Source organism: Ovis aries, chromosome 5, assembly GCF_016772045.2.
Source record: "Ovis aries strain OAR_USU_Benz2616 breed Rambouillet chromosome 5, ARS-UI_Ramb_v3.0, whole genome shotgun sequence".
Classification (NCBI taxonomy): domain Eukaryota; kingdom Metazoa; phylum Chordata; class Mammalia; order Artiodactyla; family Bovidae; genus Ovis; species Ovis aries.
The window spans coordinates 99,059,892-99,082,601 of NC_056058.1; the positions used below are offsets into that span (position 1 = coordinate 99,059,892).

Genomic DNA, 22,710 nt, shown 5'->3' on the forward strand with positions numbered 1-22,710 from the left:
GTTACGGCCTTACCATTTCTGTCTTTTACCATGCCATCCTTGCATGGAATGTTCCCTTGATATCTCCAATTTTATTGAAGAGATCTCTAGTCCTTTCCATTCTGTTGTTTTCCTCTATTTCTTTGTTCACTTGAGAACACCTTCTTTTTTTTTTTTTTAGTTTTTATTTTTAAATTTTAAAATCTTTAATTCTTACATGCATTCCCAAACATGTCTCTCCTTGCTATTCTCTGTAACTGCATTCAGTTGGGTATATCTTTCTCTTTTGCCCATGCCATTCACTTCTCTTGTTTCCTCAGCTATTTGTAAAGTATCCTCAGACAACTTTGCCTTCTTGCATTTGTTTTTCTTTTGGATGGTTCTGGTCACTAGCTCTTATACAATGTATGAACCTCCATCCATAGTTCTCAGGCACTCTCTCTACCAGATCTAATCCTTGGAATCTATTCATCACTTCCACTGTAAAATCATAAAGGATTTGATTTAGCTCACACCAGAAGAGCTTAGATATTTTCCCCACTTTCCTCAATTTAAGCCTGAATTTTGCAATAAAGAATTCATGATCTGAGCCACAGTCTGTTCCAGGTCTTGGTTTTACTGTCTGTAGAGTTTCTACATCTTTGGCTGCAAAGAACATAACCAGGATATGTATCTTTCCCTATAAAGATAAATCTCTTGGTTAATGGAGGGCCAACCTGATAACAAAGTAATCAACCTGATAAAAGCTTGCCTTCTGATGAAAGTATCATATCTGGAACTCACGGTTTACTGCTACTATTGATGAATTGGACAATAAGCAGTATTAATAATTATATCCTAGTAAATATTCTTGTTGACAGATTGTCCTTAGTGTGAAGAAGTCCAAGTAGTGCATTCATGCAAAGTCATCATTACTCTAACCAGCTCTTTTTACATGAGCTTACTGAGGAAGAATTTAGAGTAGTTAGAAAAAAATGAGAGAGGCTGATTAACATTGACAGGATGGGTCACCTTGTCCAACTGCTAAAGAGCCTCTTAAAAATGCATACAATTTTCATGTGCTAGTTGCAAGAGGTTCATCTAGATATTCTCCTGGTTACATAATTTTTATATTGCTCTAGGTTCTAACCATACATTAGTATAAATTTATACCCAGTATAAATTTAGTATCAGAGGATAAGATGGTTGGATGGCACCACTGACTCAATGGACATGAGTCTGGGTAAACTCCTGGGGTTGGTGATTGTCAGGGAGGCCTGGTGTGCTGCAGTCATGGGGTCGCAAAGAGTTGGACACAACTGAGTGACTGAACTGAACTGAACTGAATACCTATAAAAATTAGTATAAATTTATACCTCCTGGGTGACTCAGCTGGTAAAGAATCCTCTTGCAGTGCAGGAGACCCCCATTTGATTCCTGGGTCAGAAAGTTCCCCTGAAGAAGGCTACCCACTCCAGTATTCTTGGGCTTCCCTGGTGGCTCAAAACTTAAAGTATCTGCCTAAAATACAGGAGACCTGGTTCAATCCCTGGGTTGGGAAGATCCCCTGGAGGAGGGTATGGCAACCCACTCCAGTATTCTTGCCTGGAGAATCCCATGGACGGAGGAGCCTGGCAGGCTACAGTCAATGGTGTTGCAAAGTGTTGGACACAACTGAGCAACTAAGCATAGCATACTTCAGGGTATCCCTTCTATTCTAAGTGGTCAACAGCCTGACATTCACTAGCATGATTTCTTGTATTTCAAGGCCACTGTTGAGCAGCCACTGTAATATAGTGGCTATCCTTTTTTTCATTTCAGTAAGAGAACTATAAAATTCACACATTTAAATGTCTCCTTTTACCTGGAATATTTTCCAGTATTATTAAAAGAAGCTATATGTATTACAGCATGCAAGAAAAATTCAACATATAATTATCAGTTAATGTGATATACCACATTAACAGAATAAAGGACAAAAACATGATCATCTTAAAGGATTCAGAAAAAGCATTCAACAAAGTTTAACACCATTTCATCATAAAAAAACACTCAACAAACTATGAACAGAAGGAAATTATGCCAACATAATAAAAGCTATATATGCAAAGCCCACTTCTAATATTGTACTCAATGTGAAAAACTGAAAGTTCTCCCTCTAATATCTGGAACAAGGTAAAGATATCTGCTTACTTTTACCACTTCTATTCAACATAATACTCAAATTCTAACCAAAACAAATAGGCAAGAAAAAGAAATAAAAGGCATCCACATTGGAAGGAAGAGGTAAAATTACCTCTGTCTGAAGATGATATGAACTTCTGAGAAAGTGCTAAACACTCCAAAGGAAAAAAACTGTTAGAACTAATAAATGAATTGAGCAAAGTTGCAGGATACAAAGTTAATACAACTCAAGTGTACTTCTATACACTAACAATGGGCAACATGCAAGGCAAAGACCTGTACACTGAAAACTCCAAAACATTGCTGAAAGAATTAAAGAAGATACAAATAAATGGAAGAAAGACATGCTCATAGATCTGAAACTCAGTATTGCTAAAATGCCCTTAATACCCAAAGTGACCTACAGATTCAATGCAATCCCTATCAAAACCCCAACAGAATTTTTCACGGAATCATAAAAAAATCCTAAAATTTCATATGGAATCTCAAAAGACCCCAAATAGTCAAAACAATCCCTAGAAAGAAAAAACAAAGTCAGAGACTTCATATGTCCTGGTTTCAAAATATATTACAAAGCTATAGTAATCAAAACAGTATGGTACTGGTATAAAGTATGGTACTGGTTCCAGAATCTAGAACAATGGAAGAGAATAAAGATCCAAGTAATATATCCTCATAAATATGAGACAAATCATATTTTACAAAAAGGATAAGAATATACAACATGGAAAGGATAACCTCTTGAATAAATGGTGCTGGAAAAACTAAATATTCATGTGCAAAAGAATGAAGTGAGATCCTTTCCTTACAATATATATGAAAATAACTCAAAATGGATTAAATATCTAAACATAAAACTTGCAACAATAAAGCTCCCAGAAGATAATATATGAGAAAATCTTCATGGTGTTGATTTTGGGAGTTAATTTTTGATATGACACCAAAAGCACAGGCAACAAAAATAAGATTAGAGCAATGAGACTACATTGAACTTAAACTGGACAGCAAAGGAAACAACAGAGTGAACAGAGAAACTACAGAATGGGAGAAAATATAGGCAAACCACTTATCTGGAGTAAAGCTAATATCCAGAATATAGAAAGAATTGTGTCAACTCAATAAGAACAAAAATCTGATTTTAAAAATGTGCAAAGGACTTGAAAAGATATTCCTCCAAAAAAGATATACAAATGACCAACAAATATTTGAACATCACTAATCATCAGGAAAATGAAAATCAAAACCACAACAAAATATCACCTCGTACACACCTATTAGGATAGCCATTTTAAAAAAGAGAAAATGATAAGTGTTGGCAAAGATATTGAGAAACTGGAAGCACTATGCACTTTTAGTGGGAATGTAAAATGATACAGCCACTGTGGAAAACAATATGGAAGTTCCTCAAAAAATTAAAAATAGGAATACCATACAATCTAATAATCTGGGTATATATATCCCCAAAATATTGAAGATAGAATCTCAAAGAGATAGTCACACATCCATGTTGAAGTAACCTAAAGGTCAACTGACAAATAGATGAAGAAAATGTGGTTCATACATACAATGAAATACTATTTATCCTTAAAACAGAGGAGCCTGGTAGGCTGCAGTCCATGGGGTCGCAAAGAGTCGGACATGACTGATTGACTTCACTTTCACTTAAAACAGAAGGAAATACTGTTATATGTCACAACATGGATGAGTCTTGAAGACATTATCCTAAGTGAAATAAGCCAGTCATAAAAAGACAATTACTTCATGATTCCATTTATGTAAAGTATCTAAAGTAGTCAAACTCTTAGAAACAGAAAGTAAACAGGGGCTGAGGGGAAGAGGGAAATGTTGTTGTATAATGAACATCATTTCTTACTTGTTTTTTTTAGATTTTTTTTTTTTTTTGGCTGTGCTGCACAGCATGTGGAATCTTAATTCTCTGACCAGGGATTGAACCTGTGCCCCCTGAACTGAAAGCTCAGAGTCTTAACCACTGGATTGCCAGAGAAGTCCCAATTGTATAATGGATATAAAGTTTCAGCTTCCCAAGACAAAAAAATTTAGAGATAAGCTGCACAATATTATGCATATAGCTAATATTATTATATTATACACTTAAAAATGGTTAGAATGGTAAATTTTATACTATGTGTTTTTTAACACAATTTAAAAAACTATGCAGAATTAGTAGTAAGACTCTCATCATAAGCCACTTTTTAAATTACATTTCAAATAGCAAAGTGTATTTAGATGTATTTATATGTACATATATGTGCATACTGGTCACATTTATATACTTTAAAAAATATAATGATTATAAATTAAATATACATTTATAAGCTACAGTATCTATTCAATAAATATTTTATACAATGTAAACCAGAAAGAAAGGCAAAAAAATAGCTTACCTTTTCTCAATAGTACTATTCACAGATAGCACAGAGACCTTAATTAGGGGTGCTCCTAGAGTATAACCCAAAGAATATCCAAGTATTCCTACAGCTTCCACAATGCCTATAAAATGAATACTGAACATCAAATAACTACATAAGCCAGCTTTGTTGCAAAATGATAAAAATTATCTAATGGAAATGGGTTACTTCTAAAAGCTTCATTGCATACTTTGTTAGTCTCCAAAGAAACAGAACAAATAGAATATTGAGAGAGAAAGAGAGACAGAGACAGAGATTTCAAGGAAGTGGCTCATGAAATTGTAGGGCTGGCAAGTCCAAATTTGTAGGGCAGGCTCTCAGGCTGAAAATTCAGGTAAGAGTTAATGTTACAGTCTTGAGTTCATAAGGTTAAATCCACAGGGTAGGCCAGTAGGATGGGAAAACTCAGACAGAGTTTGTACATTGCAGTCTGGAGACAGAATTATATCTTCCTTGGGAAACCTGTCTGTTCTGCAAGGCTTCAGCTGATTGGATGAGGCTCACCCATATTATTGAGGGTAATCTTGATTCAAAGCATACTGACTGTAAATACTGGTCACATCTAAAACATATCACAGAAATATCTAGCCTGGTGTTTGATAAAAGAACTAGTTGTCATAACCTAGCCAAGCTGACACATAAAATTAACCATGCATATTACTCAATGCACATAGAGAAATTCAGATAATTTTATAATCCACAATAACATTTAATCTATATTTTAATATAATTTAAATAAATATACATATATTTAATATAATTCAAAAGTATTTCACTTTAATTTGTGGTACTAAAGCAAGATGATATTTCAATATAAACATCATTTTTGCATCCTTCACTATAGCTGCCAGGGAGGCAGGAGGTAATAATAAAGTAATCTATTCTCTGTAATATATACATGTATGCTTTTAATTGCTATTCCGTAAAACTAAAAGCAAACAAAACAGATTTGTTGCTACAATCAGTCAACACTAATAAATTGGTGCAATTTTGTTCTAAAAGCAAGCATAAATATGAATGTCATCTACTTTAGTTTATTGACATGACTTTCCTTATCTCTGGTGGAAAAATTATTATTTTGGTGTAAAATGTTATTTTCTGTTAAGTCACCTTCACAACAGGTATGTAAAAACAACCTAATTTTTTTCAAAAAGGAAAGTTAGATAACCCTGTACAAATAGATAATCTACCGGGACCAGAAACTATCACAATATAAAGGAGTGCAGATTATTGTGAGATACACTCAGGGTTACTTTTTGTATGACACACTAGCATGAAATATTATAAAAGTGGATTCTACATTGTAGCTAATTAAATAGCATGCCACTCCTCTCCTTGATAGGATGAACAAGATTATAACAAGAACTGTTATAAATTCATTAACTTCAAAATGTCAAAGCCCTTCAAAAAGACTGAGTTGGTATATGTAGAGAGCTTAGTACACTAATAATTATTTCAGCACTGCACTGAATCTAGTTCTGGGGAAGCATAAAATGCTGTTTTCATTCCCTTAAGGACATGATGGCAGCAAATCCCACTATATCTTCAAAGCTTAAGCATACAAATATTCAAGCAATTTAATCTAGTAATTTGAGTTGTTTATTTCCTAGAGAAATGAACTACAACCTAAATAGTTTGATAGGATGAAAACATATAAAAATCATATTACAAGGGAAAAAAACTTGCCTAGATAAATACCAGCTGAGTGTGTGGCAACGCTGTTGTAAATAAAGGTTACTCCAAGGATATAAAGAGGTATGGCTGCTATTCCCTGCACACTCTGCCCAAGGATGAAGAAAGTCATGTAGTTTGATCGGAATGAGAATGAAGTTTTCGAGCAAGGCTTGACAATCTTCACTTCTTGGCAAATATCTTTTGAAAAGATAATTACATTTTTGTTAAATGGGTCAAAAGTTAAACATACAAGAGATATGCAGTGTATTCTATGAAATGTTTTACCTTTTATAAGCTATTTCTACCATAATGCTTTAATTTTAGTTAACATCTCATTTATATTGAATGTAGTAGTTCTACAGTAAATCATTATGTTCTCAGAAAAAAAAAACAATGATAAAAGAAAATTTGTGGGAATACTGGAAAAGATGCACATATTACAAACCAAATATAAATCTTTATTGCATGATTATATTTGTATACCCATTTATGTGTGCATAAGTGTATATATATAACCACACATACACACATATTCCTCTTAAATCTGGCATCTGGTACCCCTGAGTTTCAACCCCAGAAGAAAAGTATTTCTGATGTCCTAAGTTATCTGAATTACTAAAGATTACTTTCTGAGATTAATTGTAGATCAACTTCTTCAGCAATCTTAAAGTTAACTTCATGTCACTAAATAGTTTTCCATTCTAAACCCCTTAACTTCTAGAATACACATGCATAAGGAAAAGGCATTATACAATAAAATTTCTCTCTATTAGAGTTACTCATAATATAGCAATGTACTGTATTTTAAATTCTATGAAGTGACATTCTATTTCTTATGCTTTCTCAAATTCACATGACTGTAGCTCAATAGTCAACAGATGTTTGTTGGAATTACATTTGTTGTTAGATTGGTAGATCCAAGCAATGCTATTAGACCATTCTGATTGTCTATTTTGATTCAAATGTGTCTATACAATAAAATATTAGTTCAGTTCAGTTCAGTTGCTCAGGCATGTCCAACTCTTTGTGACCCCATGAACTGCAGCACACCAGGCCTCCCTGTCCATCACCAACTGCCGGAGTCCACCCAAACCCATGTCCATTGAGTCAGTGATGCCATCCAGCCATCTCATCCTCTCATCCCCTTCTCTTCCTTCCCTCAATCTTTCCCACCATCAGGGTCTTATCAAATGAGTCAACTCTTTGCATCAGATGACCAAAGTATTGGAGTTTCAGCTTCAACATCAATCCTTCCAATGAACACCCAGGACTGATCTCCTTTAGAATGGACTGGTTGGATCTCCTTGCTGTCCAAGGGACTCTCAAGGGTCTTCTCCAACACCACAGTTCAAAAGCATCAATTCTTTGGTGCTCAGCTTTCTTTATAGTCCAACTCTCACATCCATACATGACTACTGGAAAAACCATATCCTTGACTAGACAGACGTTTGTTGACAAACTAATGTCTCTGCTTTTTAATAGGCTGTCTAGGTTGGTCATAACTTTCCTTCCAAGGAGTAAGCATCTTTTAATTTCATGGCTGCAATCACCATCTGCAGTGATTTGGTAGCCTAGGAAAATAAAGTCAGCCACTGTTTCCACAGTTTCCCACCTATTTGCCATGAAGTGATGGGACCGGATGCCATGATCTTCGTTTTCTGAATGTTGAGATTGAAGCCAACTTTTTCACTCTCCTCTTTCACTTTCATCAAGAGGCTCTTTAGTTCTTCTTCACTTTATACCTTAAGGGTGGTATCATCTGCATATCTGAGGTTATTGATATTTCTCCTGGCAATCTTGATTCCAGCTTGTGCTTCCTCTAGCGCAGTGATTCTCATGATGCACTCTGCATAGAAGTTAAATAAGCAGGGTGACAATATACAGCCTTGACATACTCCTTTTCCTATTTGGAATTAGTCTGCTGTTCCATGTCCAGTTCTAACTGTTGCTTCCTGACTGCATACAGGTTTCTCAAGGGGCAGGTCAGGTGGTCTGGTATTCCCATCTGTTTCAGAATTTTCCACAGTTTATTGTGATCCACACAGTCAAAGGCTTTGGCATAGTCAATAAAGCAGAAATAGATGTTTCTCTGGAACTCTCTTGCTTTTTTAAAACTGGCAAAAGTACAGACTGCAAAAGAGTACACAAGTGGAAGTTTTCAGCTGGTCCAGTATCCACATGTCAAATGGGAGGAGGTCTCTAGAACTGTGATCCAAACTACAAATGATTCAATTTTACATAAACGTATTAACTAGTGGTGATATCACAATCAATCTGACATTTTCAACACCCTAGCCTCTTAGTTTCTTGAATTTCACTCTGTCCACGTACTTGTACTCCATTTACCTTAGCTATTCATTTTAAACTTTTGGAAACAATAACTACAAACCTTCCTTAATTGCAATTCCAAGCATCCTACACTCAAACTATTTCCACCTTTCCAGATCACTCCTTCTAGCAACCAAGTTGCTACACTCCTTAAAACCCACCCGGACCTATCATCAACCCACTGAGCCCACTCCGTTTCACTATCTCAATGTCACCTCCATCGCCTTACTTTCATAGTCATCTTAGCACTTTTAAAACCTTTGTTCTCTTTTATATCATGCAATCCCTTAGTAAAATTTCAGCCTTTCAGTCAAATTAAACTCTGTTCCCTACTCTACACCTACACGTTTAAAGCTGAATGTGGCTGGAGGGAAACATACAATGAGGCAAATCTCACTTTGAATGCATGATTGTTAATCTCAGCTAGGCCCTTCACCCTCCTGATAATCAAATATGTCCCTAATTGACCACTCTTGGCTTCTCCTAGGATATTCAACTTGTTTTCCTTCTCCTAAGGATCGTCGGCCTGAGATTCAAACGTCCAACATTTGAAAACAAGTTTTTCCATCACTAGGATACAACTAATCTTTTGGTACCCTTCTTCATCTTAAAAAATATCCTTTGATTGGACTATAATTTCAAGAAGGGTTGCAGGCAAGAAATGTAATAAATAAAACTTTTAATTTTATTAAATAACAAATTATTACTATAGTTTGGTGAAAATATATCTGTTGCAGTGTTTATAGTGAGGACCATGTTAAAGTGTACTGAGTGAAGAATATGAGGTAAAGCCAGAAAGCATTCGAGAATTCTTTCCAAATTTTTCAATGAAAATGAGTAAGTAGTGCTAAGGGATACTGTTGCTTATGTCTATTGTTGTTTCAGTTGTTTAAGAATAGGAAAAAACCTGAGCACGTTTAAATGCAAATACACGAGAAGCAAAAGATAAGGAGAAGTTGCAGAAAGAGGGGCAAGGAGACCACCCATGGAATAAAGTCCCCATGGAGTTAAAAGAGCACAGGATATTTAGTGGGAGGACAGCCCTTCCATTTTAACAGGAAGGAAGAAGAGTGCCAATATGAAGTTATAGGTGAAATTATAGTTTCCATGGGAAAAAATTTAAGGAAAATTTCTACTATGGCAGTATTTTCCATCCAACACAAAAGGTAAGAGTTAAGTGAGATGTTATAGGCTCAATGTTTAGAGTTTCTTATATTGAAACCCTATCACTACGAAAAAAGCTAGTGGAGATGATGGAATTCCAGTGGAGCTATTTCAAATCCTGAAAGATGATGCTGTGAAAGTGCTGCACTCAGTATGCCGGCAAATTTGGAAAACTCAGCAGTGGCCACAGGACTGGAAAAGGTCAGTTTTCATTTCAATCCCAAAGAAAGGCAATGCCAAAGAATGCTCAAACTACCAAACAATTGCACTCATCTCACATGCTAATAAAGTAATGCTCAAAATTCTCCAAGCCAGGCTTCAACAATATGTGAACCGTGAACTTCCTGATGTTAAAGCTGGTTTTAGAAAAGGCAGGGGAACCAGAGATCAAATAGCCAACATGATTCGCTGAATCATGGAAAAAGCAAGAGAGTTCCAGAAAAACATCTATTTCTGCTTTATTGACTATGCCAAAGCCTTTGACTGTATGGATCACAATAAACTGTGGAAAATTCTGAGAGAGATGGGAATACCAGACCACCTGACCTGCCTCTTGAGAAATCTGTATGCAGGTCAGGAAGCAACAGTTCGAACTAGACATGGAACAACAGACTGGTTCCAAATAGGAAAAGGAGTACATCAAGGCTGTATATTGTCACCCTGCTTATTTAACTTATATGCAGAGTACATCATGAGAAACGCGGGGCTGGAAGAAGCACAAGCTGGAATCAGGATTGCCGGGAGAAATACCAATAACCTCAGATATGCAGATGACACCACCCTTATGGCAGAAAGTGAAGAAGAACTAAAGAGCCTCTTGATGAAAGTGAAAGAGGAGAGCGAAAAAGTTGACTTAAAGCTCAACATTCAGAAAACGAAGATCATGGCATCTGGTCCCATCACTTCATGGGAAATAGATGGGGAACAGGGGAAACAGTGTCAGACTTTATTTGGGGGGCTCCAAAATCACTGCAGATGGTGACTGCAGCCATGAAATTAAAAGACGATTACTCCTTGGAAGAAAAGTTATGACCAGCCTCGACAGCATATTCAAAAGCAGAGACATTACTTTGCCGTCTAAGGTCCGCCTAGTCAAGGCTATGGTTTTTCCTGTGGTCATGTATGGATGTGAGAGTTGGACTGTGAAGAAGGCTGAGCACCGAAGAATTGATGCTTTTGAACTGTGGTGTTGGAGAAGACTCTTGAGCGTCCCGTGGACTGCAAGGAGATCCAACCAGTCCATTCTGAAGGAGATCGGCCCTGGGATTTCTTTGGAAGGAATGATGCTAAAGCTGAAACTGCAGTACTTTGGCCACCTCATGTGAAGAGTTGACTCATTGGAAAACACTCTGATGCTGGGAGGGATTGGGGGCAGGAGGAGAAGGGGACGACAGAGGATGAGATGGCTGGATGGCATCATGGACTCGATGGATGTGAGTCTGAGTGAACTCTGGGAGTTGGTGATGGACAGGGAGGCCTGGTGTGCTGCAATTCATGGGGTTGCAAAGAGTTGGACACAACTGAGCGACTGAACTGAACTGAACTGAATCCCCAATGTGATGACATTTGGAGATGGGGGTTTTGAATAGTAAGTAGCTCATGAAGGTAGGACCCTCATGAGTGGGATTGGTACCCTTTTAAGAAGAGAGGACACATGAGGGCTTGCTTTCTCTCTCTCTGTTATATGAGAACATAACCTGGAAATGAATCAGCTGGCAAGTGGATCTTGAACTCTCAGCCTTCAGGGCTGTGAGAAATGATTTTGCTATAGCAGTCTATGATGTTTTTACTATGGCAGCACAAACTAAGACATGAGGAAAATCGAAAATCTTTGCTGTGAATTACAGAATGCAGTCAAAAAAGAGTCAGGGGAATAGATCCATTTGAAAATATAACTGAGGTTGAAAGTAGTAAATTCACTGTGGGACTAAGCAGTCCTCTTGTGTGATATTTTTTCTCTAAAATACTCATCAGCACCAGGTAGAGATATAAAAGAGAGGTGTATGGTTTGATTAAAAGTTTTCCAGACCAGGAACAAGAAAGGACAATGAGACAGAGAGCTTAGTATAATCATTAGAGTGTGTTTGAAATACTCTAACATGTCATATTAAGGGACACAAAGCAAGCTACCAATGAAAGAAAGTAGCAACAAGGAGAACCTGATAAAGGGAGAAAGTAGATTGCAATGTACTAAAAGTTTCAATGGAAGGAGAGAACCGAAGTCTCAGTTGCATGAGTGAGCTAGGAGAACTAGTGGATATAATCAGAGAGCAAGACCAGAGATATTTAGGAAGTTCATAGTAAACTGACAATGCCCTGAAACCACTGATATGGTAGGTATTCAATTATATGTAGAGATTTAGAAACTAAAGGCCAGAGTGTGATACAACTGTTTCCATGAACTAGAGGGGAAAATTAGTTTTTAACTTCTCAAGGATTTTGTGGAGTATGATTTCTACATGTTCATTAGGACATAGGGGATGAAGACCAATTTATTATGAATACTTAAAACTGAGACAGGGTAGAGGGGCAGAGAAAGGGAATGTGAGGTAGTGGTAAATGGACTACTTCAAGCTTCAGACCAGTCACACAGGAAGATGAGTATGGCAGGTAACTGGGGAATACAGACCAAATAGAACAGAAGAAATATTCAGAAAAGAGGAAGAGATGGACTGTCCCCAAAATAAGATGAAAGAAGATAAAGAAATTAAAAATATATACATGTGTAAACTGAATTGTGGGCATAGTGCAGAAAATTAGTTATGTAAAAACTAAACTTCTAAACAAAATGAGCAAAACAGCTACATAGACAGATGGATGAAATGAGCACTTCTTGCAAAGATCATTCATTTACTTTATTTCTGTTTTTCTAATACCAACCAAAGGGTTACCCAGTCAACATATTGAATGAATGTTGTTAGATAAATTTCATGTTCCTAATCACAAACAGAAAATAAAATAGGTAGAATCTACATAATATAAAGAAGACAAAGGAAGAACAACTATACTATATCTACTCTCATTACCCCTGAGGACTCATCAAGCAGCATTTTCAACATCTCAAGCAGTGCTTCCTAACTTTTCATCCTTTCTGACCAGAACAGGGTTAAAGGAAAAATGAGAGCAAAATGTTCTCCATTCCCTTCTTTCCATAAGTCATCTTCTAGTCCAATTAGCTGTCCATTCTATAAATACAATAAAGATATTGCAAATATATCTTAAAAATTAATAAATGTATTTATTCTATATACATTATGTAAATATACAGATTATAAATATATGTGAACATTATATACTTCATAAATTAGTGATATATGATACATATTATTTATAATATGAATTATAGTATAATAATATCAACACATAAATTATTAAATTTAATATGAACTATTTTATTTATGTTATAAACACACACCATAAATATACTTTTAAACATCATGAACATGTATATACACATATATACACATACACATGCATAAAGATATCTTCATGCCTTTTCCATCATTTCTTGCTTAAGCCCAGTCTAAAGATTACAAATGGGTAAATGCATTTCAACATTTTTACACACCTATACACAAGAAAGTATCTGACATAAAAATGTCAAAAATATTGCTTTAAAACTTCAAATAGTGTTTTTATCTACTGTGGGTAGATTTTTAAAATGTGGAATAAATCAGAAAAAATTAAAAAAGCAAAGATGCCACCTATCTTTTCAAAGTCCTATGCCAAAGGGCAGCACCCATTTTTGAAATTGTAGAAATAGCTAGAAAAGTTCTGACTTTTTGAGTATGTCTGTGTAAGTGTGTATCTTTGCCTTTGTATTTATATACACGTGTTGAGGTCAAAATAAAGGGATCAGTTAAAATATATTGTAGAAGACGTAAGAAAAAGTTCTCAAAAGATTTATAATATATATGAAAACTGACAGAAGAAAAACAACTTCATGAAATAATTATCCCAAATATTGTCCTAAATATTCTTTCATTTTCCTAGGCCCTTCTCTTAGATGAAAGGATATATGTTCATGAAAAGATGGAAGAATGGCATATATGTTATTAGGGAGCCACCATTAATTAGCTAAGTAAACTTGATCACATAAGTAGATACAGACGAATGAATGCACAGACAAGTATCACTGTTTACATTAAATTCCTAGAGTCAACGGTTTAAATGAATAACGATTTGATGGATGACAGTATCTTTTAAAATCTTACCTTCAAATTCTACATTCATTTGAGAATCTTCAACATTAAAGTATGGAAAAGCAAATAAGAGTGATCCACATCCTACTAAAAAGGAGGAAACGGTAATCCATCTTGGTATGTTTCCTTTTCCTCCATAGTATGCTATAAACACTACTAACAGGCAAGATGAAATATCATAAGTCAATGACAAGAATATATTCTCAATGATGTTCAAATTATTTTCCTTCTTAAAACTGTTGGTGCTCAGATCTACAAGACCAAACACAATACCTAAAATGTAAAAAGAAAAAATAATATGCATTAAACAATCTTTATAAAGACAAAATAATAGATCATTATAATCATTAAAAAACAATTCACAATGATTTAAGTTTATTTTAAATTACTCTGAATGCTTAAGATCTATAAAAGCCTAATAACTTCTTTTCCAAAATACTAATAAGCCTTAAGTTCAGTTCAGTTCATGTTGGACTGTTTGTGATCCCATGGACTGCAGCACATCAGGGCTCCCTGTCCGTCACCAACTCCCAGAGCTTGCTTAAACTCACGTCCATCAAGTCAGTGATGCCATCCAACCATCTCATCCTCTGTTGTCCCCTTCTCCTGCCTCCAATCTTTCCCAGCATCATGGTCTTTTCCAATGTGTCAGTTCTTCACATCAGGTAGCCAAAGTATTGTAGCTTCAGCTTCAGCATCAGTCCTTCCAGTGAATATCCAGGACTGATTTCCCTTAGGATGGACTGGTTGGATCTCCTTGCAGTCCAAGAGACACTCAAGAGTCTTCTCCTAACCTCTATGATTTGCTATTGAACTTTTTTGTAACTATTTTAAACAGTATTTATGAGTAATTTACTAAAGAATGTGCTCTTTTTAATCATTTCACTTAGTACTGATCTTTATTTCAATCTTTATTTCCCTCCGTCCATGGGATTTTCCAGGCAAGAGTGCTGGAGTGGATTGCCATTTCCTTCTCCAGGGGATCTTCCCGACCCAGGAATCAAACCCGGGTCTCCTGCATTGCAGGCAGACGCTTTACTGTCTGAGCCAACAGGGAAACCTTCTTATTTCAATGTATTATGTTTTAATTATTTAAAAAACAGTAAATAACAATCTAATGAATATATTTTTATCTCCCATCCAGAATAGGAAATGAAACTTTACCAAAATAGTTGAAACTCCACATGTACTCCCTAAACACATTCTTTACTCTCATGCCACAATTCATATCCTATATTTGAAGTTTACCATTTCTGAGCCATTTTAACACTTTTTTTGACAATGCATATATACATCCTTAGACAATATAGAGTATCATTTGTCATTTCTTTGAACATTAAGTAAATGGTATCATATTGGTGCATTTCTATAACTCAGCATCCAACTGGGAAAAATAAACATACTAAATATTTGAAACAGAAATAAATTGATCTAGGGGTTGGTTACAAAAGTAATACATTTGTTGGAATGAAAAGAAAAAAGTTACTAATCAAAACTCATGAAATATATGCTACTAACTGGAGTAGTGACTGGGGTGGCAACAGCTACTGCTGCTGCTACTGCTATTGGAACTGCAATCACTGCCTCTTGCAGGAAGCCATGACCCACACACCTAATAATACTATGAAAGCTGGCTACCTCATAGTCACGTGCTATTTCCATAGCTCTTGCAGTTGCTTGAGGCTGTTGGAGCTCTATTCACTGCTGACTATAAACCCAGGTGCCTCACTTACCCAGTACTGCTGCTGTTGCCAAAATTATCACCAGAATAGAGAGAGAAAAAAGAGAAAGGCTCCCCCTGTCCCTTTCTCAAATGTTCTGCTGCAGCCTCTTACTGGCAACACCTAAGTGGAAGCCAACTGTCAAGGAAGTCTGGTAAATATAGTTTACAGGCTGCCAGTCCCCTTGAAAACAGAAGGGCAACAGTGGAGCTTATGGGCAACAGACAAACAATTTGAAGAGCTCACCCTCTGGACTACTCAGGACACATTTTCACCGTTCTTTCCACGTTTAAACTTCCATACCAAATTAACAGCAACATAATCATGCTTCTGCCAAATACGCCACAATAATAATTCTTACAAACAAAAATGTTCTCACTCTTTCCCCAGAAAGGTCATTCTCACCCTTCTTCAATCCAATCACAAACCTGAATGCATTTCTTCAATATAAAAATGAGTTTGCAAGGTATAAGTGGTATAAGTAAGTAAATAAGTCAGCAAAGATGTAGGCCTAACTAAAACTGTGAGGGAACTATACTGCAAAAGAAATCATACTCGGACTTAGAACCACAGTTTAACAGACCTAAATTAGCAAGAAACAAGATATAAACATTTTTCTGTACCTAAAAGAATTTTTTCAACTCTCATTTTAGATGTGGCCAAGGAGGATAATGGCCAAGGCAAAGAATGTCCTGTTAGTAACTGTGTCTGTCTCTGGGGTTGGGGCATTAGTTCCCCCTCTAATTCATGAATACTTTGCAACCTAGAGACAAATTTGTAAAGTTCTCTTCCACAATACTATTCTGTTAAATAGTAAGGGAAAGAGGAAGAGAAAAACTTAAAAATTGAAATACACACAAATGTATATATGTTTATATGTGTGCACACATAAAACAAGAGAAAAATGCACAGTTGCTACATATTTTATTTAAATCTGAATATACCACAGTTGATATTCATAACTTCCTTTTTCCATTATTTACCCTTTCTTCTTCCTCTAGGTCTCATATAACACATATGTAGGTTACTATCATAAAGTATATGCCTCCCTCTTTAGGATAGTACCCAAACTTTTGATTGCTGTCTCCTAGCTGAAGTCTCATCTGAGTCTTTAACAGGACAATATAACAATATGTAAAGCTAAGCGTTTCTAGTTCATGAGCTGTGTAGTAAGGCCAGTGAATTCCATGAACATGAACCTCTTGATGTACATCTGTAAGAGGAGTTCCTTCATTAAAAGCAATGTGATAATACATAAGATGATTATGATGGTGCATGAGGCACTCATCAAGTCCAATTATAGTTGTTCTGGCAGAACCGTGGTACTAAAAGAACCCAGATCTAAACATCTATTTCAGTAGGGAGAAATTAAACAAGCAACATAATCAATCTGCTTCTAGGTAGCTGGTTGGTTTCTCTAGGGAATTAAGTTATTTCCTGGATTGTATTGAATTTTCCTGGTGGCAATTCAGGCACTCAAAAATGCAATAGTCAGATCAGCTCTGGTGAAGATAAATCCTTGTATTCATCTCTCACATAAACTTTATCTCAAAGGCAATTATCACTATAAATATGAGCCCATTGAGAACACATACAATGGCAGGGAAAAGAGGCTGATTAATATTCACAGAATAGTTTATCTATCTACTTCATTATTGATAGCATCCTCTGCAATGGATTTCTTTTGGTGAACCATTCAAATAGGATAACTTTGCCCATTCAGAGACACATACTACTTACCCAACACTTTCCTAGTCGCCAAATGGTCAAACCATTAACAATGGCAGCATGGTATCTAAGCAATACAGACAATCAGACATACTCTCCAATGTTTTGCCCACTGGAAGGATTTCCTTTCTCCTCTGTTTTTCAGGGCTATGCTGCTACATATAACATTATACTGTAGCATACTTTGGCCTTCAAAAAACCACAGGTTCACCAAAGATTATGTTCTTTCTTAGTAGTAGATGGTAGAAATGAACAAATTTTTCCTTCATTTTAGAAGACGTAGCCCTGCAGCATATCAGCTATATGCTGATATATCAGCATATATCAGGCATTGCTGAAGTGGCAGGCAAATTTTGGGTATATAAGATATTATCTCCCATGACAGATTTTCTGTTAGTCATTCTAAGAAGGCTAGAATCTGATTCTAGCTATGAGTCTAGTAGCATTGAGAGGTAGGATGGGTCAAGAGGGCAATCAGTATTCCCTTAACTCAGGTGAAGTAAATTCAGTGTCTGCAAGCAAGCAATTGCTTTTTTGAGACATAGAAGAATAGATGCCTATACTGGGAAAGGAGGTTCAGGATTCAGGGTTTATAGTTGTTGGATTCATGGAAATCCACACTAATGCTTTTGGCCCAGTTCTCAGGGTTCCTCTCTCCTCCAATCATTGTCCCAACTCTCACACAGGAGATCACATGAATTTGTGAATTCAACTTATGCTGCAATTCTGCAAGTGTGGATAAGGCTTGCTATTGTTCCAAATACACAGTATGAGGCGAAAAGGGAAAATTCTCACAGGACCATCACAGAACCTCACACATTTTCTACTCATGCCCTAAAATTCTCATTTTCTTTCTGTAACTTTTTCAGTGAAGTGAGAAACAGTCAATCCCAAAACCCTTGTAGTCAATAATACCGCCATAGGAGTTAACTGCAGAAGCTATTGGTCTCCCAAAATCTTGAGTCTAATAATAACTTTACCCCAGCAACATTTTAAATAACTCTAAAGTCACTTCATGTGTTGAGTTCCAATGTACCATTTTCCACAGGCACAAATAGTGGTTTTTTTTTCATTACTTTCAAGCCCAGTCAGGTCAGATAACCAATTCTGGATTCCTATCTTTACGGGTTGATTTATTTGTATTTTTCCTGCCTCAATGCCTGGTATGGAGTACTACATTAAAAAATCATATAATTTTTGCATTTGTAGAGAACCTAGTTTTATTACATTAATGAAGCCAAAAATTTACTAAAAACCCTTTTCAAATATCTTTATATATCATGATATTTACAAGATAAAGGAATATTATTCCCATTACACATCAGACACCTTAACCAATTTCTTGGCCACTTCAATTCATAATTTTTCCAAAGAATATGTTTTTAATGTGATCTTATTTCTAACTGAACGAAAATGGACTGGAATGGGTGAATTTACTTCAGATGACCATTATATCTACTACTGTGGGCGAGAATCCCTTAGAGGAAATGGAGTATCCATCATAGTCAACAAAAGAGCCAGAAATACAGTACTTAGATTCAATCTCAAAAATGACAGAATTGATCTCTGTTCATTTCCAGGGCAAACCATTCACTATCACAGTAATCCAAGTCTAAGACCCAACCAGTAACATTGAAGAAGCTGAAATTGAATAGTTCTATGAAGACCTACAAGACCTTTTAGAACTAACACCAAAAACAGATGTCCTTTTCATTACAGGGGACTGGAATGCAAAAGTAAGAAGTCAAGAAATACCTGGAGTAAGAGGCAAATTTGGCCTTGGAATACAGAATGAAGTAGGGCAAAGCCTAAGAGAGTTTTGCAAAGAGAATGCAATGGTCATAGCAAACACCCTCTTCCAACAACACAAGAGAAGACTCTATACATGGACACCACCAGATGGCCAACAATATTGATTATATTTTTTGCAGCCAAAGATGGAGACACTCTATACAGTCAGCAAAAAGGAGACCAGGAGTTGACTGTGGCTCAGATCATGAAATCCTTATGCCAAATTCAGACTTAAATTGAAGAAAGTGGGGAAAACCACTAGACCATTCAAGTATGACCTAAATCAAATCCCTTACGATTATACAGTGGAAGTGAGAAACAGATTTAAGGGACTAGATCTGATAGAGTGCCTGATGAACTACGGATGAAGGTTCATGACATTGTACAGGAGAAAGGGATCAAGACCATCCCCATGGAAAAGAAATGCAAAAAAGCAAAATAACTGTCTGAGGAAGCCTGACAAATAGCTGTGAAAAGAAGAAAAGTGAAAGACAAAGGAGAAAAGGAAAGATAGACCCAGTTGAATGCAGAGCTCCAAAGAATAGCAAGGAGAGATAAGAAAGCCTTCCTCAGAGATCAGTGCAAAAAATAGAGGGAAACAATAGACTGGGAAAGACTAGAGATGTCTTCAAGAAAATTAGAGATACCAAGGGAATATTTCATGCAAATATGGGCCCAATAAAGGACAGAAATGGTATGGAAGCAGAAGATATTAAGAAGATATTAAGAAGAGGTGGCAGGAATACACAAAAGAACTGTACAAAAAAGATCTTCATGACCTAGATAATCACAATGGTGTGATCACTCACCTAGAGCCAGACATCCTGGAATGTGAAGTCAAGTGAGTGACAGGAAGCATCACTATGAACAAAGCTAGTGAAGGTGATGGAATTCCAGCTGAGCTCTTTCAAATCCTAAAAGATGATGCTGTGAAAGTGCTGCACTCAATATGTCAGCAAATTTGGAAAACTCAGGAGTGGCCACAGGACTGAAAAAGGTCAGTTTACATTCCAATCCCAAAGAAAGGCAATGCCAAATAATGCTCAAACTACTGCACAATTGCACTCATCTCACACGCTAGTAAAGTAATGCTCAAATTCTCCAAGCCAGGCTTCAGCAATACATGAACTGTGAACCCCAGATGTTCAAGCTGGTTTTAGAAAAGGCAGAGGAGCCTGAGATCAAATTGCCAACATCTGCTGGATCATTGAAAAAGCAAGAGCATTCCAGAAAAACATCTATATCTGCTTTTGACTATCCCAAAGTCTTTGACTGTGTGGATCACAATAAACTGTCGTAAATTCTGAAAGAAATGCGTATACCAGACCACCTGACCTGCCTCTTGAGAAATCTGTATGCAGGTCAGGAAGCAACAGTCAGAACTAGACATGGAACAACAGACTGGTTCCAAATAGGAAAAGGAGTACATCAAGGCTGTATACTGTCACCCTGCTTATTTAACGTATATGCAGAGTACATCATGAGAAACTCTGGGCTGGAAGAAACAGGCTGGAATCAAGATTGCTGGGAGAAATATTAATAACCTCAGATATGCAGATGACACCACCCTTATGGCAGAAAATGAAGAAGAACTAAAGAGCCTCTTGATGAAGTTAAAGAAGAGAGTGAAAAAGTTGGCTTAAAGCTCAAGATCCAGAAAACTAAGATCATGGCATCCGGTCCCATCACTTCAGGGCAAATAGATGGGGAAACAGTGGAAACAGTGTCAGACTTTATTTTTTTGGGCTCCAAAATCACTGCAGATGGTGATTGCAGCTATGAAATTAAAAGACTCTTTCTTACTCCTTGGAAGGAAAGTTATGACCAACCTAGACAGCATATTAAAAAGCAGAGACATTATTTTGTCAACAAAGGTTCATCTAGTCAAGGCTATGGTTTTTTCAGTAGTCATGCATGGATGCGAGGGTTGGACTATAAAGAAATCTGAGTGCCAAAGAACTGATGCTTTTGAACTGTGGTGCTGGAGAAGACTCTTGGGAGTCCCTTGGACTGCAAGAAGATCCATCCAGTCTATCCTAAAGGAGATCAGTCCTGGGTGTTTGTTGGAAAGATTGAAGTTGAAGCTGAATCTCCAATACTCTGGCCACCTGATGTAAAGAGCTGACTCTTTTGAAAAGACCCTGATGCTGGGAAAGATTGAAGGCAGGAGGAGAACGGGATGACAGAGGATGAGATGGTTAGATGGCATCACCGATTCAATGGACATGAGTTTGGATAAACTCTGGGAGTTGGTGATGGACAGGAAGGCCTTGCCTGCTGCAGTCCATGGGGTCGCAAGAGTTGGACACAACTGAGCAACTAAACTGAACCATTTCTAATTGTTCTTATAAGATTAACTTATTCAACAAAGATGCTTTCATAGCTTTACAGTAAGAGTTAACTCAGAAGACCTGGGTTATTCAAAAAAGGCCTGGCTTCAGGACTGGTCTTTGGAGGGCTCCTAGGAGAGGACTCTGAGCCCATGGAATATTCTGCCATATAAGAGTACTTTTTATATGCTGGAGGCCTTGGGCCACAAAGTACCATTTTGGTCAGATAGTTTATGTTAGCAACATGATTTGCAGTGAATGCCTTTTCTGTTGTGTGTGAAGGGTGGGATAATAGAGTCTGAGTAGCTGAGGTCAGTCACACAGATGTTGCATGTTTACATGCCTGAGACCCCCCCACCCACCTCAAAAAAAAAAAAAAAAACAAACCTGAATACCCAGGCTCACATGGTTGAGCTTCCTTGGTTGGTAACTCTTTGCAAGTGTTGGCATACATTATTGCTAAAAGTATTAAGCAGTCCCTGTGACTCCACTGGGAATGGACAATGGAAGCTTGGCCTGGTTTCTTCTGGACATTGTCTCATGTGCCTTTTCCCTTTGTTAATTTCAATCTGTATACTTTCAGTATAATAAATGATATTCATGAGCATAACATCTTTCTCTGAGTCCTTCTAATGAATCACTTAGGCTGAGTGAGGTTTTAGAGATGTCCAAAATAATAGTTAATAAATTTTGAAGTGGTTAAGGCCTCCAAATGACTCTTTATGGCAAAGCATAATATTTTCATTGAGAAAATACTCTTTATAAGTATGTAAGTATCTAACAAGCTAAAGAAAACACTACTAAATAAAGAATATCTTCAGTTATATCTTTGCACCAAAATATTTCAGCCTAACACTCAGTTCAGAAAATCGTTCTTTGACAAATACTTTACAAAACAAAGCTCTTCAAATAAATTGTCTCTGTTTGTGATTATTTTCAATATTTCACCAAGTTTAAGTGTCCAAATTCATAAGTCTCCTTAATTTCAATTCAATATATGAAAATGAATCATTGTAATTTACTAAATTTTAAAAACAAAAGGCCATATGAACAAATGCGTAAAACACATTTGACAAAATCTGACACCTTTTTGTAATAAAAACACTTGATGAAAACATGATTCAAAAACACGTGAAACACTCCTTTGAGAGAAGGAGAAGGAGAACTTCATAAATTAATGAAGTACATATATGCAAAACCT

At 36.5% G+C, this 22,710-nt stretch overlaps 1 protein-coding gene across 1 annotated transcript in view; it reads right to left on the reverse strand.

Moving 5' to 3' along the window:
- The window catches only part of SLCO6A1 (solute carrier organic anion transporter family member 6A1), a 96,845-nt gene that overhangs the window by 68,837 nt on the left and 5,298 nt on the right, over window positions 1-22,710 (reverse strand). The window contains exons 2-4 of the mRNA XM_027970643.2: window positions 13,952-14,212; window positions 6,258-6,443; window positions 4,564-4,653 (exon numbers count right to left, since the gene is read on the reverse strand). Of these exons, the coding sequence (XP_027826444.1) occupies window positions 4,564-4,653; window positions 6,258-6,443; window positions 13,952-14,212 (537 nt within the window). The remainder of the gene's footprint in view (window positions 1-4,563; window positions 4,654-6,257; window positions 6,444-13,951; window positions 14,213-22,710) is intronic.